The sequence below is a fragment of the Leptonotus elevatus genome, chromosome 1 (genome assembly GCF_054856555.1).
Source record: "Leptonotus elevatus isolate MCC_2025b chromosome 1, RoL_Lele_1.0, whole genome shotgun sequence".
Taxonomy (NCBI): Eukaryota; Metazoa; Chordata; class Actinopteri; order Syngnathiformes; family Syngnathidae; genus Leptonotus; species Leptonotus elevatus.
In genome coordinates, this window is record NC_141239.1 from 8321965 (window position 1) to 8338774 (window position 16810).

Sequence of the window (16810 nt, forward strand, 5' to 3'; positions counted from 1 at the left end):
TCCGTTTTGCTAAAGCATCATTGACTTTAGAAAACGTGTATTTTTATTTCCATATAGAGCACTTACAAAAACAGTCATTTCCTCAACATTGCATTCGATGAAGTCACTTGACATTCACGCACACGAGGGCGGCTTCAAAACGGGATTTATTGCCTTGCTAAACAATTTGCTAATCTAGATTGCATCACAGCGGTGACCTGTGACAGGTCAATTACGCGTACTTATCGTCTCGTATAAACGGCATTAATCCTGTTTACAGGTTGTTGGAGTGCATTACAGATTTGGTGTGGATGATACAGTCCACCAGGAAGATAGCATGCCAGCTAACAAACAGAATGCTGTTAAAAGAACCCGCATTAACTCATTCACTGCCATAGACGTCAAAAATTCATTTGAACTATTTCTATTAGTTTAACTTTTTTTTTTTTCATTTTTGTTAAGAGTATGAAAACCTAGAGATTATTTTTTTTGTACATTTAGAACAGATATCAAATTTGTGATTAATCGTGAGTTAACTAGTGAAGTCATGCGATTAATTACGGTTAAAAAATATAATCGCCTGATGCCCCTAATTTTTAATAATCTTTTCTTTAAAAACATTTTTTAATAATCTATTTTTTTTAAGAAAAGATTATTAAAATTAGAGCCGCCAGGCGATTACAATTTGTAATCATAATTAATCGCATGACTTCACTAGTTAACTCACGATTAATCACAAATTTGATATCTGTTCTAATACAATAAAAAAAATTCGAGGCTTTCATACTCTTGTTAACTAAAGTGAGAATTTTTTTTAAACTAATCGAAATAGTTCAAATGAATTTTTGACGTCTATAGCCGTCAATGGCAGTGAATGAGTTAAAGATAACACCGGCACTGCTTACAGTAAAGGACTGTGCAATCAGCAGTTCTCAAGGGCAGCGGCCCCCAGTCTTTTTTTGCACCACAAACAGGTTTACGTAGACATATTTTAACTAACCATCGTAACATTGAAAGCCCAATATCCCAAACTTTTTTTTATGAGTAGTCTTGTTGTGTATGCAGCCTGTATTTTTTCATAGCTAACTAAGTCTTTGACGCATTAGTCAAGATCATCAGTTTTGGCTGTCGGACTGCTCGGGCGTGCAGTTTTTGAGGCGGGAACAGGTGGCCAGGCGGTTGCCCTCCCAGTAGCTGGCCTCCTGGCCGTCGTGGCAACGGCACTTGGTGCACGAGTCCACCCAGACGGGCTCGCCGGCGGGAATCACCCGGCTGCGGGATGAGTCCACGTAGCAGTTTGGACCTGGAGGGGGTAAAATGGTCAAATTAAAGTAGGCAGGACTTAATTGGCCTTGACTTACACACATAATGATAATTGGGTTAATGGTGAGCTTTTTCTACTCTTCTGATCAAAAGTATTTTTTTTTTTTTTTTTTTACTTTTATAGAGTTGTTTTACTCTTCACATTTAGTCAGTTAATATATTTTAATGTGATGTTTTGTTTACATTGATTAAACACTTTTTGTAGTATTTTACCAGTGACTTATTTTTTTTTTTAATTGTCATTTTGAATTGTGTTGTAGTGATTAAGTGATTTTTTTTTTTGCTTTCAACATTTTTTCCCCAGTTTTTATAGTCCTGGCATTTAGATTTGCACATTTAAAAAAATATTGTATTCATTTGTATTGATGAAGTATTTTAGCCTTGACATTTTTATTTAAACTATAATCTTATTTTTAAACTATCACTGTAATGTTTTTATTTTACTTTGGTTTAACACTTTTTCTAATTGCTTTACAAAAGATATGTATTTTAAAACATTTAGTCATTTTAAAATGCATTGTATTAATTTGTAGCCATTAAGGTGATTTTTTTTTTACAATTATTTTATAACTGGCATTTACTTTTTTTAAATAATTGCAGTAGGGATTAAGTGATATAAATATTTTACAATTTACATTTTTATATATTTTAAAAGGTCATTTTAAAAATGTTGAATAGTTTTTACTCTCAGTATTTCATTTCATATTGTTTTGAAAACATTTTGTAGTCATTTTTTTGCACTTTTGTTGACTATTTTCTATAAATATTTAACGCATATTTTTGCACACTTTTTGACATTTTAATTCATTCAACAATTTCATTTTTGTCTCTATTATTTTACTCTTGACATAATATCTCTTCTTTCTTTTTTCCAGCAGTGTGGATGCCCTGTGGCACCATGCTGCCTCCTACAGGTCAGTCTAGGTACTACAACACACCATGACGTGTTGTGTTTTGCTGGACATCTCAAGTACACCACACAATACAAGAACAATATCTCCCCCCCTTTAATGTGACTCTGCATTGTTTAGAATTGCTGTGGTCTCTCACCCTCCTGGCACTTCGGGCAGCACTTGCCGGGCTGGTACACGGCGTTGACGCATGGTGGGGGCGCGCAGTCGGCCACCAAACAGCGGGCGATGCCGTCGCTATCGCACGTGCACTGCTCACATTCGCTTGGCTAGGAAACACACAGGGCAACAGGAGTGACAATTTGACAAGTGACACGCTTGCACCTGATCCATTTTCAATGTGAATGAGTCATTATCAGGTGCTTTTAAAACTGTTGGAATTTTTCTCCCCCACAAAGTTCATATTTTGTATTTAACTTCATTTAAGTAGATATTATGCTGTTGGAAATGCATAGTGGTCAAGCGCTCACACTTTTCCAACAACGTTGGAATTCACTGGACACTGGAATTCAAATCTAGGCGTACACCTATTGAAGTGTCCAGTTACTTCCACTTTCAATAGGGGGCGCCATTTGCCATTAGGTTCTGAGACTCTGAGTATGTGTATTGTGCTGCATGAAACATGATCACATTTTTGTTCACACGCAAGATGAACATGAGCCTTAATATCTGTCTGTGAAAAAAAAAAATCTTAATGACTTGAATTGAGATTGTAGGTGAATGTGTACTGTACACTAACTTGCCACTAGGTTGCACAACTACACTTGCAGTTGTCAAAGTCCACTTTGTTTCTCACAATTTTACACCTGACATTTAGTTTGTATCTATATATTTTCAATGGTGTACTTTTAATGTCATTGTAATAATTTTACTGATTATTTTAACTTTTTAAAACTATTATACAAATAAATACAAAAACATTTGCAATTTTTTTTCCTTTTTCCCCATTTTAATAGGGTATTAATTAATTATTATTGTTTTAAATTATTTACATTTGTTTTGTGGGGGTTATTTTTAGTGTTCTGTATTAATTTGAAGTAATTGTGTGATTTTGTCACTTTTGTGACATTTTTTATTTTACTTTTATTTTATTTTAATGTATATTTTAAAATATACTTTTAAATGTAATTTTATAAATTTGCATTCTGTTTTTTAAACATATATATTTTTTAATATTTACATTTTTTTAAATCTTCATGATTTGTAATTTTTAATAGGGTATTCAATTCTAGCGATCAAGATAAAAAAAAAATTTTTAAAATTATTTGACATTTTTGGGGGGTCCTTTTTAATATTGTATTAATTTGAAGTGATTATTTTTCTCTTCAAGTGGAAATTAATTAGTAATTTATTTGGGAGGATCAATTTTAATATTAACATTGTATTATTTTTACTGTTACCTTTGTTTCAGATATAAAATGTTTGACTTTTTTTCTTTTTAAATCTTAAAAAAAAAAAACTAAAATATAATTATTTTTGTCCCAGGCCACATTAACTCATTCACTGCCATTGACGGCTATAGACGTCAACAATTATTTTTAACTATTTCTATTAGTTAAAATTTGTTTCCCACTTTTGTTAACAAAAGTATGAAAACATAGAAAAAAAAATTGTATTAGAACAGATATAAAATTTGTGATTAATCGTGAGTTAACTAGTGAAGTCATGCGATTAATTACGTTTAAAAAATTTAATCGCCCGACGCCCCTAATTTTTAATACTCTTTTCTAGAATAGAAAAATAAATGTGTGTTGTTGTTTTTTTTACAAATTATTTATTTATTACAAATTAGGGGCATCAGGCGATTAAAATTTGTAATCGTAATTAATTGCATGACTTCACTAGTTAACTCACGATTAATCACAAATGTTATATCTGTTTAAGTGTACAAAAAATATATATTCTAAAAATTCTAGGTGTTCATACTCTTAACAAAAATGGGGAAAAAATGTTAAACTCATAAAAATAGTTCAAATGAATTTTTGACGTCTATTGCTGTCAATAGCAGTGAATGAGTTAAAGTTACTATTTCCCTTGGAGGGCTGTCATGATTGAATTTAAATGCTTCATTGCCTTGAGTTTGACACTTGTATAGAGTTCAGTCGAATCAATTATTGAGTGTCAACTTTCACATTTAAGATGCAATTTAAAATAAAAAAAATCACCTAAGCCGATGCATTCGCGGAGGCTCCACCGGGGTCTTACCTGAAAGTTGTGCCCCAGCTCGTAGACCACCCCCCGGTACTCGCAGCCGATCCTCTCGCAGCGGGGGCAGCAGTCGCTGGGGTAGTGGCTCACATGGATGCACGCCGCCGGCAGGCTGGTGCACTCGGTGCGGGCACAAGCCGACCCTTCGACGGTGCACTCACACTGGGTGCAGTGGTCCGAGTCCAGGAAGTACCACTCCCCCACGTAGTAGATGCTCCCGTTGGCCTCGCAGGTGCCCTCCGATGGCTGCTGCTGCTGCTGCTGCTGCTGTTGGCCGACCACCGAGAAGCCAAAGACGGTCTGGGCGCACAGAAGCAGCACCGCTAAGAGGAGCTGGCCCGACATGATACTCTATCACAACACGGTGTGGGGAAAATCCAGGAAAGTTGGGTGGGTGGATTTTTTTTTTTCTGCTTGGAATATTTGTCACATTATTGCTGAAACTTGTTGACTCCGTTCCAAGTTCCAACTCGTTGCTCCACCAAGACTGTCCGCTTTCTGTTGTGTTGTGAAGTTTTAGTGGAAAAGTGGGTGGAGGCATTGAAGGAGAAACTATCCTCCCCCAGAGTGCTCCATTAGTGGGCTTTTATAAGAGATTTGTAAACGGTTTAACACGTTGTTGTTTTTTTTACCGCACTGCGACCTTATAGTGACATAATGAAAGTGACGGCAGCGTCTGACGTGAAATTAAAGAAGTCCAAATACAAGTATGTGCGCCATGAAATCACCTGAAGTGGAGGCCGCGAGCGCGAGACCTCGCGATACTTCACCCCCTTAGCAACTGACATGTTAGCCTTGGATACCAGAGGAGTCGTGCGAAGGGCAGATAGACGGTGAGTGTCTTACTACTTCATACCGTATGGAAATTAAATACACATTATGCATTTCATAGTGTTTAAATAATTGTATTTTATTTGTGTCAAATTACAAACTACCCGTGGGCACGTCTCTAACGTCATGTTAGTCGTTAGCAATGGCGAGCTACCCTGAATGCTTTCTGTCAGTCATAAATACTAACACTTATTAATTTACTTACTAATTAAAACCACTGGTATTATTTTCTCCACTTCTATTCAATCAGCTGCATTATATATTAACACTAGTATGGAAGTTTTCCCCCAACCACATGACATTTAGATATGTATTTATTTTTCCAATAGACTATTCGAACATCCGGGCATTTATGATATTTCCGCATTGCGATGCTTCTTCTACACGGTGAAAACAGACGGCGTATTGTATGGCATGCCTGTGACTAGCATACGAAACCAGGCAGATTGTTATAGTAGCCAAACGAAATGTCATCACATTTTGAAATCAAAAATAATCTTCGCAAATCAAACGATCCAAAGTCCAATGCTTTCCAATGAGTGGAGAGCTTCAATTTCACTGACTAAAACCACCATTTTGGATTGTGAAGTAAGCTCGGAATTGGCCATGGTCATTTCGGAGCCTTGCATTAGTGGAAGCAGTGAAATAGTGTTTTCCTCACATTTTTGAGGTTCTGGGTTCGAATCTAGGTACAGTCTTCCTGTGTGGAGTTTACATGCTCCTGCGATTGCAAAGCTATCCTCCCACATCCCAAAACATCCATGTTAGGTTCGTTGAAGACTCTAAATGGACCAAAGTGTGAATGGATGTATATCTACGGGTGCCCTGTAACTGATCAGTCCAGGGTATGTATGTATCCTGGGTTAGGCTCCAGCTCACCCGCCACCCAAATGAGGACAAGCGCTGTCGAAAATGGATGAATGGATGGATGTGAGTTAATGGAGAATGAGAAAAACATTCCATCACTTCAGTTAACTATGCTCATGTAACATTCAATTTTGTTTCATTCTTCAGCCACGGACTGCCACCCATATGCAGTCTACCAGCGGGGACCAGACTTGGTTCCCGGGTCCGTGTCTTTGGAGCCTGATTATTGAGCATGTCCCAAGGTCTGAGATGCCCAAGATTCACGCCACGCTGGGCCGCTCGCTGGTTGACACGTACACAGAGCTACACGCAGAGGTGATGTCGATTTTTTTGAGGCAATATTTTTAATTCAAAGTGTGCAGACAGACAATATAACAGTTCTCAAAGGCATGTATTCATAATCCAATTAAGAGTAAAACTACTCACCATCTAAAGATGCTTGACGGTGAGGTCACCTGTGACACTAGTGAGAATAAGCAGTAAAGGAAAATGTGTGGCTTCTATCCCACCATAAATTCTGTTAAAACTCTATGGTTAAAAAAAAAAGCCGAATTATTCATCTTTCTTTGAGAATATGTGTCTGTTTCTTAATGGTATTCAATCTCCGAATGAATCAGCTTTTACTCACCTCAGCAGTCCCAGCAGTTAAAGTAAAAGAAAAAAGAAAACCCTTTTTTGTTTCGCAGGAAGCTTGGCTGAGCCGCTTAGACTCAGCAATTACAACTCCCAGACTGCCTAATAAAAAGCCAAACTGGGTTAAGAGTGGCACCGCCGTCCAAATGTTAGCCAGCCAGACATCAATATTTACACAAGGGCCCGCTGAACTCTCCCTCAGCTCTGGCTTATTGACCCTAGTCAAGACAGATTTGCTGTATTGTTGACAAGTCCTGATATAAGCGGGATCAGGATCACTTTGGAGGGTGGATTAAAGGGAAATACCCCCTTTTTCCCTTTGAGGAACCGGGAAATAAGAATTGTTAGAGCAGGGGCGAGGAACCTACGAAAGCATTTGATCCGGCCCGCCAAGGAAGTCTAAAAGCAAATCGTGCACCAGATGAACTGTTGTAATCGAACCCACAAATGCTTATAAGACACTCCTTTCCAAAAGTATTGGAACAGTGAGTACTAGGGATGCACCAAAATGAAAATGTTTGGCCGAAAACCGAAACGGCGAGAAAAAAAAAATGATGCCAATTTTTACTGTTGTTGCATTTATTATAATTAATTAAAATTATATTATTATTATATATTTAGCACTGGCATTTTAACAAAGCACAATATACATTGAAATGTGCCCACAACGCAGACATGTTGGCTAAAGGTACATTAAACACCAAATGACGGTTGAGCATTTTCTGGCGCTGCGATCGCAGCTTATATTCAGTGTAGTTCTCACAGGCGGCGACACGGACGCGTGCGGCGGGACAAGGTGCGGCGCACTTAAAATCGGCACATTCACATATTCACTAACGTTTAAAAATAAATAGGAACGGACTGCAAAGTCACGCACAGCGTGCTGTGCAGGTCTGCCGCCATCCGGAGATAGCGGTAAGTGTTTCCGTGTTTAAGACTGTTGATAGCAATAGTGCTAGCGTTAGCTAAAGTATTTAGCACGGCCACCGGGATGCCGGTGAAAAAGTGGAAGCGTTTGAGGGGCTCTTGTTTAAAAAAAAAAAAGAAAAGAAAGAAAAAAAAGGGGAAGGCGCTGCGGGAGTTCTGTCTTTTTTCGACCCACTTAAATGTTGTACACCAAGCGACGCCCCTCTTCTCCGGTGTGCGCAATGACCCCGGGAGCCGGTGCGACCCACCGGTGCAAACTCACACGGTGAAAAGCCAGCGAGAAGACAAGGCGGACACTCACCCCCGCGTTCGCTGTTTAATTCAAACAGACGCTTGCTTGCAGCATTTTTTTTTTTTTGCTTGTGTCACCACAACCTATTTCAGCCATATTCTTTTTGGCTTTAATATTTATTTAACAAAATTTTGGGTGGCCGAATATTCGGTGCATCACTAGTGAGGACAATTGATTTATTGTTGCTGAAGTCAAAATAGGAATATTTTAACTTTGATAAAAGTATTGTGACTTGTGACTAGCTTGACTTTTTCCGTACTGTACAAAAAATAATACAGGGTTGTTTTCCTAACCCACTCGCAGTGTAGTCGTGAATTTTGAGCAGATTGTGTTACTTTTGCCCAAGGTTGAGTTAGGCATGGGCCAATTACCGGTTTGACAGTTTACCGCAATTGTCATAAATGTCATGGTTTCAATAACTGCTAATACTGTCTGTTCTGGTAATGAGCTCTTCTTTTTTTTTGAGGTGACTTCTAAGGACACAATATCATTGGGCTGCTTGCAGAATTGAGTAAACGAGTCGCCTCTTTGAAGTCAAATGTTCTCTTTCTTGGTGAGCACAAAGGGGAGGGGTGAGCAGTTTTGCACGGTCATTGGAGGGAGCAATGTGAAAGAGACACTACAGCCATGTATGCCTCGTCTGCTGATTAGTGTGTCCTAAATTGTCCTAAAAATAGATGTTCAAGGACAACATGAGTAGCCCACGGCTGTGTTTTAAAAATGGCTCACGAGTGATGGGACACTGTGACTTAATAAGAAGTATTAAAATAAAAGAAGAACGTTAACATTTCTATTTTTATACAAACTTAATATGGGGCATGTTTGTTTCTTTGACAAATATTCTATATTTTGTTAAAAAATAAAATGTTTATTTAACCCCAAATATTTCACTGAAGGTCATTTTAGAGCTGACATTTTCATACCGTGATACTGCGATATCTTTGTCCACCGTTATCAGAATCTAATATCAGCCCATGCCTAATTGGGTTTATTATTTTGACAAAGCAGGTCAGGTTGAAGATTGGATTTAGGTGAGCTGAAGCTGGTTGCAATTTTGTACAGTTTTGTACAATTTTGTTGTGTTTTAAAGTTGAAAGAAATTTTACATAACTTTTCCTGGAAAACGGAATCAAATTCTCAACCAATTCATTATGTAAAAATAACTCAGCATTGTCTCAATCCCTTTTGGACACCAACGCTGGGTTAGCTATTTCCCTTAGTTTGGGTTACTGATGATGACACAGCAGTTTGAATCAATGTACTGAAAAAAAAATGTCATCACCCTCAGACGACTCCCCTTAAAAGAAAAAGAAAATCTCCTCATCTCTTTATGTGGCATAAAAAAAAATGCCTCATTGCAAACACTGGACACGTTTTGTGTGTCTCTTGGTGTCTTTTGTTTGTTTATGTTGAGGTTTTTTTTTTCTACTTTTGTGCTTTCTGCCATCCGCTCGCCTCCCATCTGTTGATGAATGTCTCTCGGCAGTCAGCGCACCAACTGACCTGAAAAACAACTACTGGCAAACAAATAAATAAATAAAACCCACTGGGACTTCTCTCGACAAATACTCCATATATATATATATATATATATATATATATATATATATATATATATATATATATATATATATATATATATATATATATATATATAAAAAACTAAAACAAATACAAAACTAATGAAAACTAAACTAAAAAAACGAACAAACTTGTTCTAAAAACAAGTTAAAACTAACTGAATTTAAAAAGCAAACGTCAAACAAGATCAAAACTACCTAATAAAAAATTCAAATCGATTATTTCCCAGGCACACGCATATATACGCACACACTTTTCTCAACCTCTGCATTGATGTTCAAGAATTCATGTAGCCAAGTCTTATCAAGAAGGGAGGATTAGCCGGTTTTACGCTGCTATGCCGCCCCCCCCCCCCCCACCCCACACACACACACCCGACTCGCTGAGCCTCTCTCTGCATGTATGTGTGTGCGTATGATTTGCATATGAACCGATTCCCTCTGCATCGTTCTAATTTGATTTCCGTTCTCCAGGCCTCTAATCGTCGCCAATTGTCTTCTTTTGCATGTGAAAGGCCATTAAAGTTGATTACATAATTGAGGACCTAATATGCCCTTGATTGTGTTCGTGCGTGTGCGTTTGTGTGGCACACAAAATGTGAGGGCGATGTTGGCTCAGTAAATTCGGTTTCCCAGTCAGGGCAAAAAAAACGTCAATGCTGTTGGAAAGGTTCTGAAAAAAAAAAAATCCCCAACGCTAATAACATATGATTTAAACGTAACTTGAGCAAATTTGTTATTTCAGAAGTGTGTATCAAACTGGTAGTCCTTTTTGCATGAATCAGTAGCTCTTAATTTAAAAACAAAAATGTGGGGGATCCCTGCTCTACATTAATACTGAATGTAAAACCTCGTTCTTCACATATTGTGAAAGTCTACACGTCTTTGAACTGGAAGATTTAGCACATATCTGAAACCATTTTAAAGTGCCTGTGAATGACCCCCAAATAAAGTTATTTATTTATTTATAACTCATTCACTCCCAGCCATTTTCACTGAAGCAACCCCCTTCGCTCCCCGCTGTTTTACTGGATTTTGACTGATTTTGCAAGGCCCCACAGAATATTGTGTTCCATTGCTATAAAAACATGGAACCTACCAAAAGAAAGATTAGAGTCTCTTCTTTCATCAGAAAAAAATATATTTGTATCTGTTTCTGTTTTGCAGCAATTAGCATTAGAACATAGCTAAGTTTCATCATTATTCACATTCCTGTTGAAAACACTGGCAAAAAGAGCTTGTTGCATCATGGCCCTGGCTGATCTCTTATACTCCTGCTGGCCGTTTTTTGTAATAACTACCGATGCTTTAGCAGAAGCTGCATCAAAGCCTTTTGTATGCTCTTGCATAAAAACAAAACAAAAATGTATAAATACGTTTTTGGGAGCGAAGGACGAAGTATTAAAAACGTATTTACACGCTTTTGGGTTTGAATGAGTTTATATAACAAAAATCAAACTTTTGAACACGGATGTGTAGACTTTTTTTTTTTATCCACTGTAACTTCCTGTGCTGAAATATCCACATCCTAGCAGTCAAAAATCAAAATCACAACCCACCCAGATTGTGTGGTAGCGACCCACTAGTTGAGAATTGCTGCTTTTGAAAGCACTAGTGGCGAGTCCATCCGCCCCGCATACCCGAGGATTCGGGTTCAAATCTCAAATTTGCATATTCTGCCCATACTTTTCTCCAGCTTCTTCCCAAAATTCCCAAAACACGCATGCTATGTTCATTAGAGACCCTTAGCGGAATGTGACTGATCGGTCCAGGGTGTGCCCTGGGATAGACTCCAGCTCACCCGCCACTCTAATGAGGACAAACAGTCTACGAAAAACGGATTGATGGCTGCTCTGTCCCTGACTTGTTTCCACTGCGGCCTTGTAATGAATCCCATGCTTCCATGCACCCAAAGTGAAAGGCATTGAGCGGCTTCTAAATTCCCCAACACCATCATCCCCGCCGTCAAGGTCTGCATTCTTCCTGCAGCAGACAAAAATAAACCCTCCGTGTATTCACAAACCCTGTGTAATAATTTTGAGTTTTCACAGTGCTCCACTTGAAAGTAGCTCCTGCGTGAGATGAACTGTTTTACTGCAGAAGGAAGGAAGGAAGGAAGGAAGCCGAGTCCACTTGTCAGCCTTTGAGCCGTGAAGCCGTAACATAAACACTCCAGTCGACAGCCAAGGGCCCACAAAGGAAGCCGCACTAAATGGCCGTGCGCTGTCAATGCTGAATGCACACAAACACGCATGCATTAAAAAAAAAACATGTGTTTCCAGCTCCTCTGGTATTTTCCTTTGAAGACACGTTTTTACGGAAAAGGGGTCAGACGTGATTGACAAGCAGCAGGTGTAGAAGCGTGTTAATGGTAGCCAGGCGCACATGCACGACATTTTCTTTCTTCGTTTCCCCCCTCATTATTTGTTTCCAAAGCACACGTTAAGAGTTTTCAGCGTCATTTTCAGTGACAGTTTGAAGATTTGAGTGTGGGAAGAGTTTAAGCGCGATGCACACATAATAATATTACAGTTCAACACATTTTTACATTTTGTTATCAGAGATACAAGACAACTTTTTTACATTTCTAGATTTTTTTTTTGCAGTCATTCCGAATCTGCCCTTGGTTTTTTTCAGGTTTTCATTGCTAGTAATGTAGTCAAGACCACACCAACCGAGACCAAGACATCAAGAGTCGAGAGTGCTATGACCAAGACTTTTGGAGGCTGTGACAGAGACAAGACCCAGTCTTTTGGAGGTCGAAACCGAGACAAGACCAATACTTTTTTAGGCCAAAACCTCGTCTTTTGGAGGTCGAGACCAAGACAAGACCAAGACTGTTGGTGGTCGAGACAGAGACAAGACCAATACTTTTTTAGGCCAAAACCTAGTCTTTTGGAGGTCGAGGCCGAGCCAAGACCCGGACATTTGGAGGTTGAGCCCAAGATCTAAGCAAGATCCAGATTTGTGGAGGTCAAGACCAAGACAAGACCAAGACTGTTGGTTGTCGAGACCGAGACAAGACCAATACTTTTTTAGGCCAAAACCTAGTCTTTTGGACGTCGAGGCCGAGCCAAGACCCATTCTTTTAGAGGTCAAAACCAACCAAGACAAGACCCAGACATCTGGAAGTTGGGAACGAGACAGGACCAAGACTTTTGGAGGTCTAGACTGAGACAGGACAAAGACTTTTGGAGACCGAGACAAGACCAAGACTTTAGGAGGTCAAGACCAGGGCAAGACATATACTTTTAGAGATCAAGACTGAGACACAACCCAGTCTTTTGGAGGTTAAAACCGAGACAAGACCCAGTCTTTTGGAAGTCAAAACCAAGACAAGACCAAGACTTTTGGAGGTCGAGACCGAGACAAGAGCAAGACTTTTGGAGACCGAGACAAGACCAAGACTTTTGGAGGTCGAGACCGAGACAAGAGCAAGACTTTTGGAGACCGAGACAAGACCCAGTCTTTTGGAAGTCAAAACCAAGACAAGACCAAGACTTTTGGAGGTCGAGACCGAGACAAGACCGAGACAAGACCGAGACTTTTGGAAGTCGAGACCAAGACAAGACCAAAACTGTTGGTGGTCGAGACCGAGACAAGACAAAGACCGTATAGAAAGAAAAAACAACGATAGAACAAAAAGACGAAGAAGAAAAACAAATTCTGCTATGTTTGAAATCATACAAAGAAACATCAAATCTAAGCAAGTTATGATATTTTCCGGGGGAGCTGCTTCTCTATTCTCGTCTCTATCCACTCCCTGTGTGCAGGGGGCGTAGCACTCTAGGCAACATTGGCAAGGCAGCGCAGCACCTACATTCTTCGTTTCTCACTGATCACAGCAATACTGGCCTGGTGATCAAAAATCTTTACTCCGCACTGCGAGACCGAGACAAAAACAAGTAAAAATGTCTTTGATTCCGTAACGAAACCTTGACACTTAAAAAGTGGCCTCGAGACTAAGACCGATACAACACTAGTTATTTAGCTATAAATTACAATGCATGGTAAAATCCGTACGCGGTTCAAATTTAAACACCCCCCTCCCCCCCTTCCCCCCTGTCTTCTCTGAAAATGGTCGGGCCAACAATCGTAAATGTAATTATGTATTTGTGCTAATCGATGGATATCATCTCCACCCCCTGCTCTCGCCCTCCCTGTGTGTTCTCACAGGCAGTCATGTGGCACAAGATATGGCAGGACAGCCAGCAGGTTGGGGCCCAGCTCTCCCGATCGAGGGTCCCCCTGGCCGACCCGCCGGTGATCAAGGAGCTGGTGAGGGCAGAGGTCAAGATGCTGCTGGAGAATCTCCAAGAGAAATTCCTCAAGGAGGGAAGGTCGGTGCATGTTGTCACTCATAAGCTCTCTTGTTTCTACCATAAATGTTGTGAGAATATATATATATATATATTTTTTAGGTTTGTGAGTATTTTTTTAAAATTTGTAACATTTTATTTGTTTACTATGATAACGTTATAAAGGTGGGTTCGAATGATACCAGGAGACATCTATTATTCATTAAATTGTTGCTATTCGCAGCAGAAGGTTCACTGTACTTACTGCTTGGGTCAGAAAAAATTCAGTTTTAGTTACAATTTTTTTATTATTATTCAATTCATCAAGGGCGCCATTTTCTTTTTTTTTCAAACACAGCCCGCATTGTTAATTTGTTGTTCTCGCGTCAACTATTGTTACATGTTTCCTTCCACCTTAATTCAAAAGATAATTGATATAATTTACCACATTTGGCTATTAAAATTACCATTGCAGTGACCAAGCCTTGGTGTAAGACTGCGCTGTTATTACTATATTATTAATATGTTATTACTAAGGCCCGGCTGATTAATTGGCCAGCTGATTTAAAATTGGCAAAAAAAATTGCCTTTTTTCCCCCCCATGGCAAATGTTTTGGATTTATTTCTTTATTTACACACAGAACTTAAAACAAAGATATTTATAAGATTTTATTGTAATTTATATTGATCAAAGCATCCCAAACATCAAAGTCCTTCAGTGTTTCACAGGAGATAGAGTTCCTTTGATTTTGAGAATTGGAGTGACTTGGGAAAGAGAAAAAAAAAAGCAGTCTAAAAGTTGTTTTGTAGCGTGTCAATATTTGTTTTGGCAGATTTCATTCTCGCCAGAAGTTATTTCAGTGACCACTGTGAATTTTTCAACAGCATTATAGTGCGTGTGGCACCCCGGTAGGAAAAAGCTTCCTCAGCCATGTGTTAAATCTTAGGATGGCTGCGAGATAGCAACTTTATCCTCAAGTTAAAAAAAAACGGACAGAAAGTGAAGGCAAGTCCTCCTTTTTTTTGTGTGCTTGTAATTTGTCTTGCCACCACGTCTTGCTTTGTCCCAACAGCTGGGATGCAAGAGGATGATAAGTACCCCCCCACCCCCACCCACCCCCCCACCCCTTTCCCCGCTCTCGCATCCTCAATGCACATTTTCCCCTCCCAACAAAAACGTCCATAAAACACGATACTTTGCTCCCTTGTCAGTTACAAATGAGACGGAAAGTGCAGGAACAAAAGTTTGTGTGAGAGACAATAAGTCACTTGAGGCAGAGAAAAGCGCTTGATTTTAGCGGCCCCCGTTAGCGCCGTGTTAAGTTATTGGATTGAATATAGGAGCGTGCGCTAAGTGGCCGGCGAAAAACACATCTTAAAAAACGGCGCCCCCGCTGCGATAAGTGAAGAAACATCGAGTCGTCTGAGCGGCTGATGCAGCTTTTTAAGTGCTCTCAGTGACATCCTTGCCACTCTGGGTCTATTTTTTTTTTTCCTTCTGAAAGTTATCAGCGTTATAAAAATCTAAGGAGCGGTGATAAAACAACCTAATTGCTGTTTGCTTTTTAATTTCTCACGCTAATGTCAGGGCATTCGACGGGCAAGTACTTCTTGGCGATCAAATGTCACTTATTGGAAAACATGGATGAGTCGTAAAACGTTGCTTTGTGTGTATTTGTTTGCAAGTGCGTGTTCGTAATTCTCCTGGCAACTAAAGTTGTTGCTGGCAGGAATGTTGCGTCCCTTTTTCTCGTTTTGTGACTATTTATTGCCTGTCAATATACCGACTTCCTTCCTATTGTTTTTTTTTTTTTACTTTGTCCATTCAGCATTTCATGAGGGCAAAAGTAATGAAATAACTCAAACTAAACTTGAAAAAAATATATTTTACAAAATAAAAAAACTACATTTTTTTTTTTTTTTTTTTTTTTTTTTTTTTCTTTTTAAGAGCTCAGTATTGTTCATTCGGAAATGTCATCATCATTGCTCTTTTTTTTTTTTTTTTTTTTTTTTTTTTTTTTTTTTTTTTTTTTTTTTTTTTAATATATATATATATATATATACACATATATACATACATATATACATATATACATACATACATACATACTTTTTTTTTTTTTTTTGTGTGTGTGGGTGAGTATGTGTGTGTGCGTGCGTGCGTGCGTGTGTTTGTTAGCTCACCAGAAAACCTATTAGAAAAAAAAATCTTATACCGTTCACCTAAATCGAACACCAGGAGACCCGAGGGGACCGAAGAAAACCAAGGAAGGTGAAATCCAGCACCGACCAGACACCCCCCACCAGAACTCCTCCCCAGCCCAAGAAACATCCAGACCCCAACAAATCCAAAAAACATAAAGTCAGGGAGGCCTCAAGAGACCAACGGAGAGACCGAGAAAAGGAAGGAAGGACAGACGAAGCCGCGTGAGATCCGAGACACCAGCCTCCACCGATTCAATAACCTGAGGAGGAAACAGATTGTGTCTGAGTTTCGGTAGATGCTGGTGTGGTGGATCTGGCATGCATGAAAATCTCCACCAAAGAGGGGAGCCGTCGACCCCCGCCGGAACAGAGCAAGCGCAACACCTCAGGGCCCCCCAGGCCGCGGCAGCGCCAAAGGACGACCCCCGGGCCCCACCAGGGCCACCGGCCGGAGAGCAAACCCAGGAGCAGGAGCGCCCCCCGCCCCAACACGGCCCGCGCCCCCGGCCCAACGCAGCAGGACGGGGCACTGCAGGCCCACCAGGCACCCCACCGGCCCCCAACCCCCGCCCCCCCACCACCCCCCGCCCCCCATCCACCCCCCGCCACCCACCCCAACCCAGCCCCAGCCGCCCCCATGCCCCCAATCCCCCAGACACCCCCCACCCCCAGCACCCCCCCACCCCGCAACCCCGCAACCCCGCAACAATAAAAAAACTACATTTAACGTTAACAAAATTACTTAAAAACGATAGC

At 39.9% G+C, this 16810-nt stretch overlaps 2 protein-coding genes across 4 annotated transcripts in view; one reads left to right on the plus strand and one right to left on the minus strand.

Annotated features, from left to right (window-relative positions):
- LOC147180573 (von Willebrand factor C domain-containing protein 2-like) lies at nt 1-5154 on the minus strand. Its single transcript, XM_086094669.1, has 3 exons — nt 4419-5154; nt 2353-2482; nt 1-1282 (listed from the first exon to the last, which is right to left on the minus strand). Exons 1-3 carry the CDS (start codon nt 4764-4766, stop codon nt 1095-1097), a joined length of 666 nt encoding a protein of 221 aa, XP_085950795.1. The 5' UTR covers nt 4767-5154; the 3' UTR covers nt 1-1094.
- ccdc24 (coiled-coil domain containing 24) overlaps nt 4464-16810 on the plus strand; it is a 24610-nt gene continuing 12263 nt past the window's right edge. The window contains exons 1-4 of one of the 3 annotated variants that reach the window (XM_086094658.1): nt 4464-5254; nt 6120-6182; nt 6267-6434; nt 13728-13891. In XM_086094658.1, coding sequence (XP_085950784.1) covers nt 6165-6182; nt 6267-6434; nt 13728-13891 — 350 coding nt within the window. In that variant the 5' untranslated portion in view covers nt 4464-5254; nt 6120-6164. The remainder of the gene's footprint in view (nt 5255-6119; nt 6183-6266; nt 6435-13727; nt 13892-16810) is intronic. The other 2 variants (XM_086094643.1, XM_086094651.1) reach the window with 2 other exon arrangements.

Coding starts and splice junctions, on each gene's coding strand:
- LOC147180573 (XM_086094669.1), bottom strand. CDS start 4,766: ATGTCGGGCCAGCTCCTCTTAGCGGTGCTGCTTCTGTGCGCCCAGACC. Junction 2,483..4,418: donor AGCTGGGGCACAACTTTCAG/GTAAGACCCCGG, acceptor TGTGTTTCCTAG/CCAAGCGAATGTGAGCAGTG. Junction 1,283..2,352: donor CTGCCCGAAGTGCCAGGAGG/GTGAGAGACCAC, acceptor TACCCCCTCCAG/GTCCAAACTGCTACGTGGAC.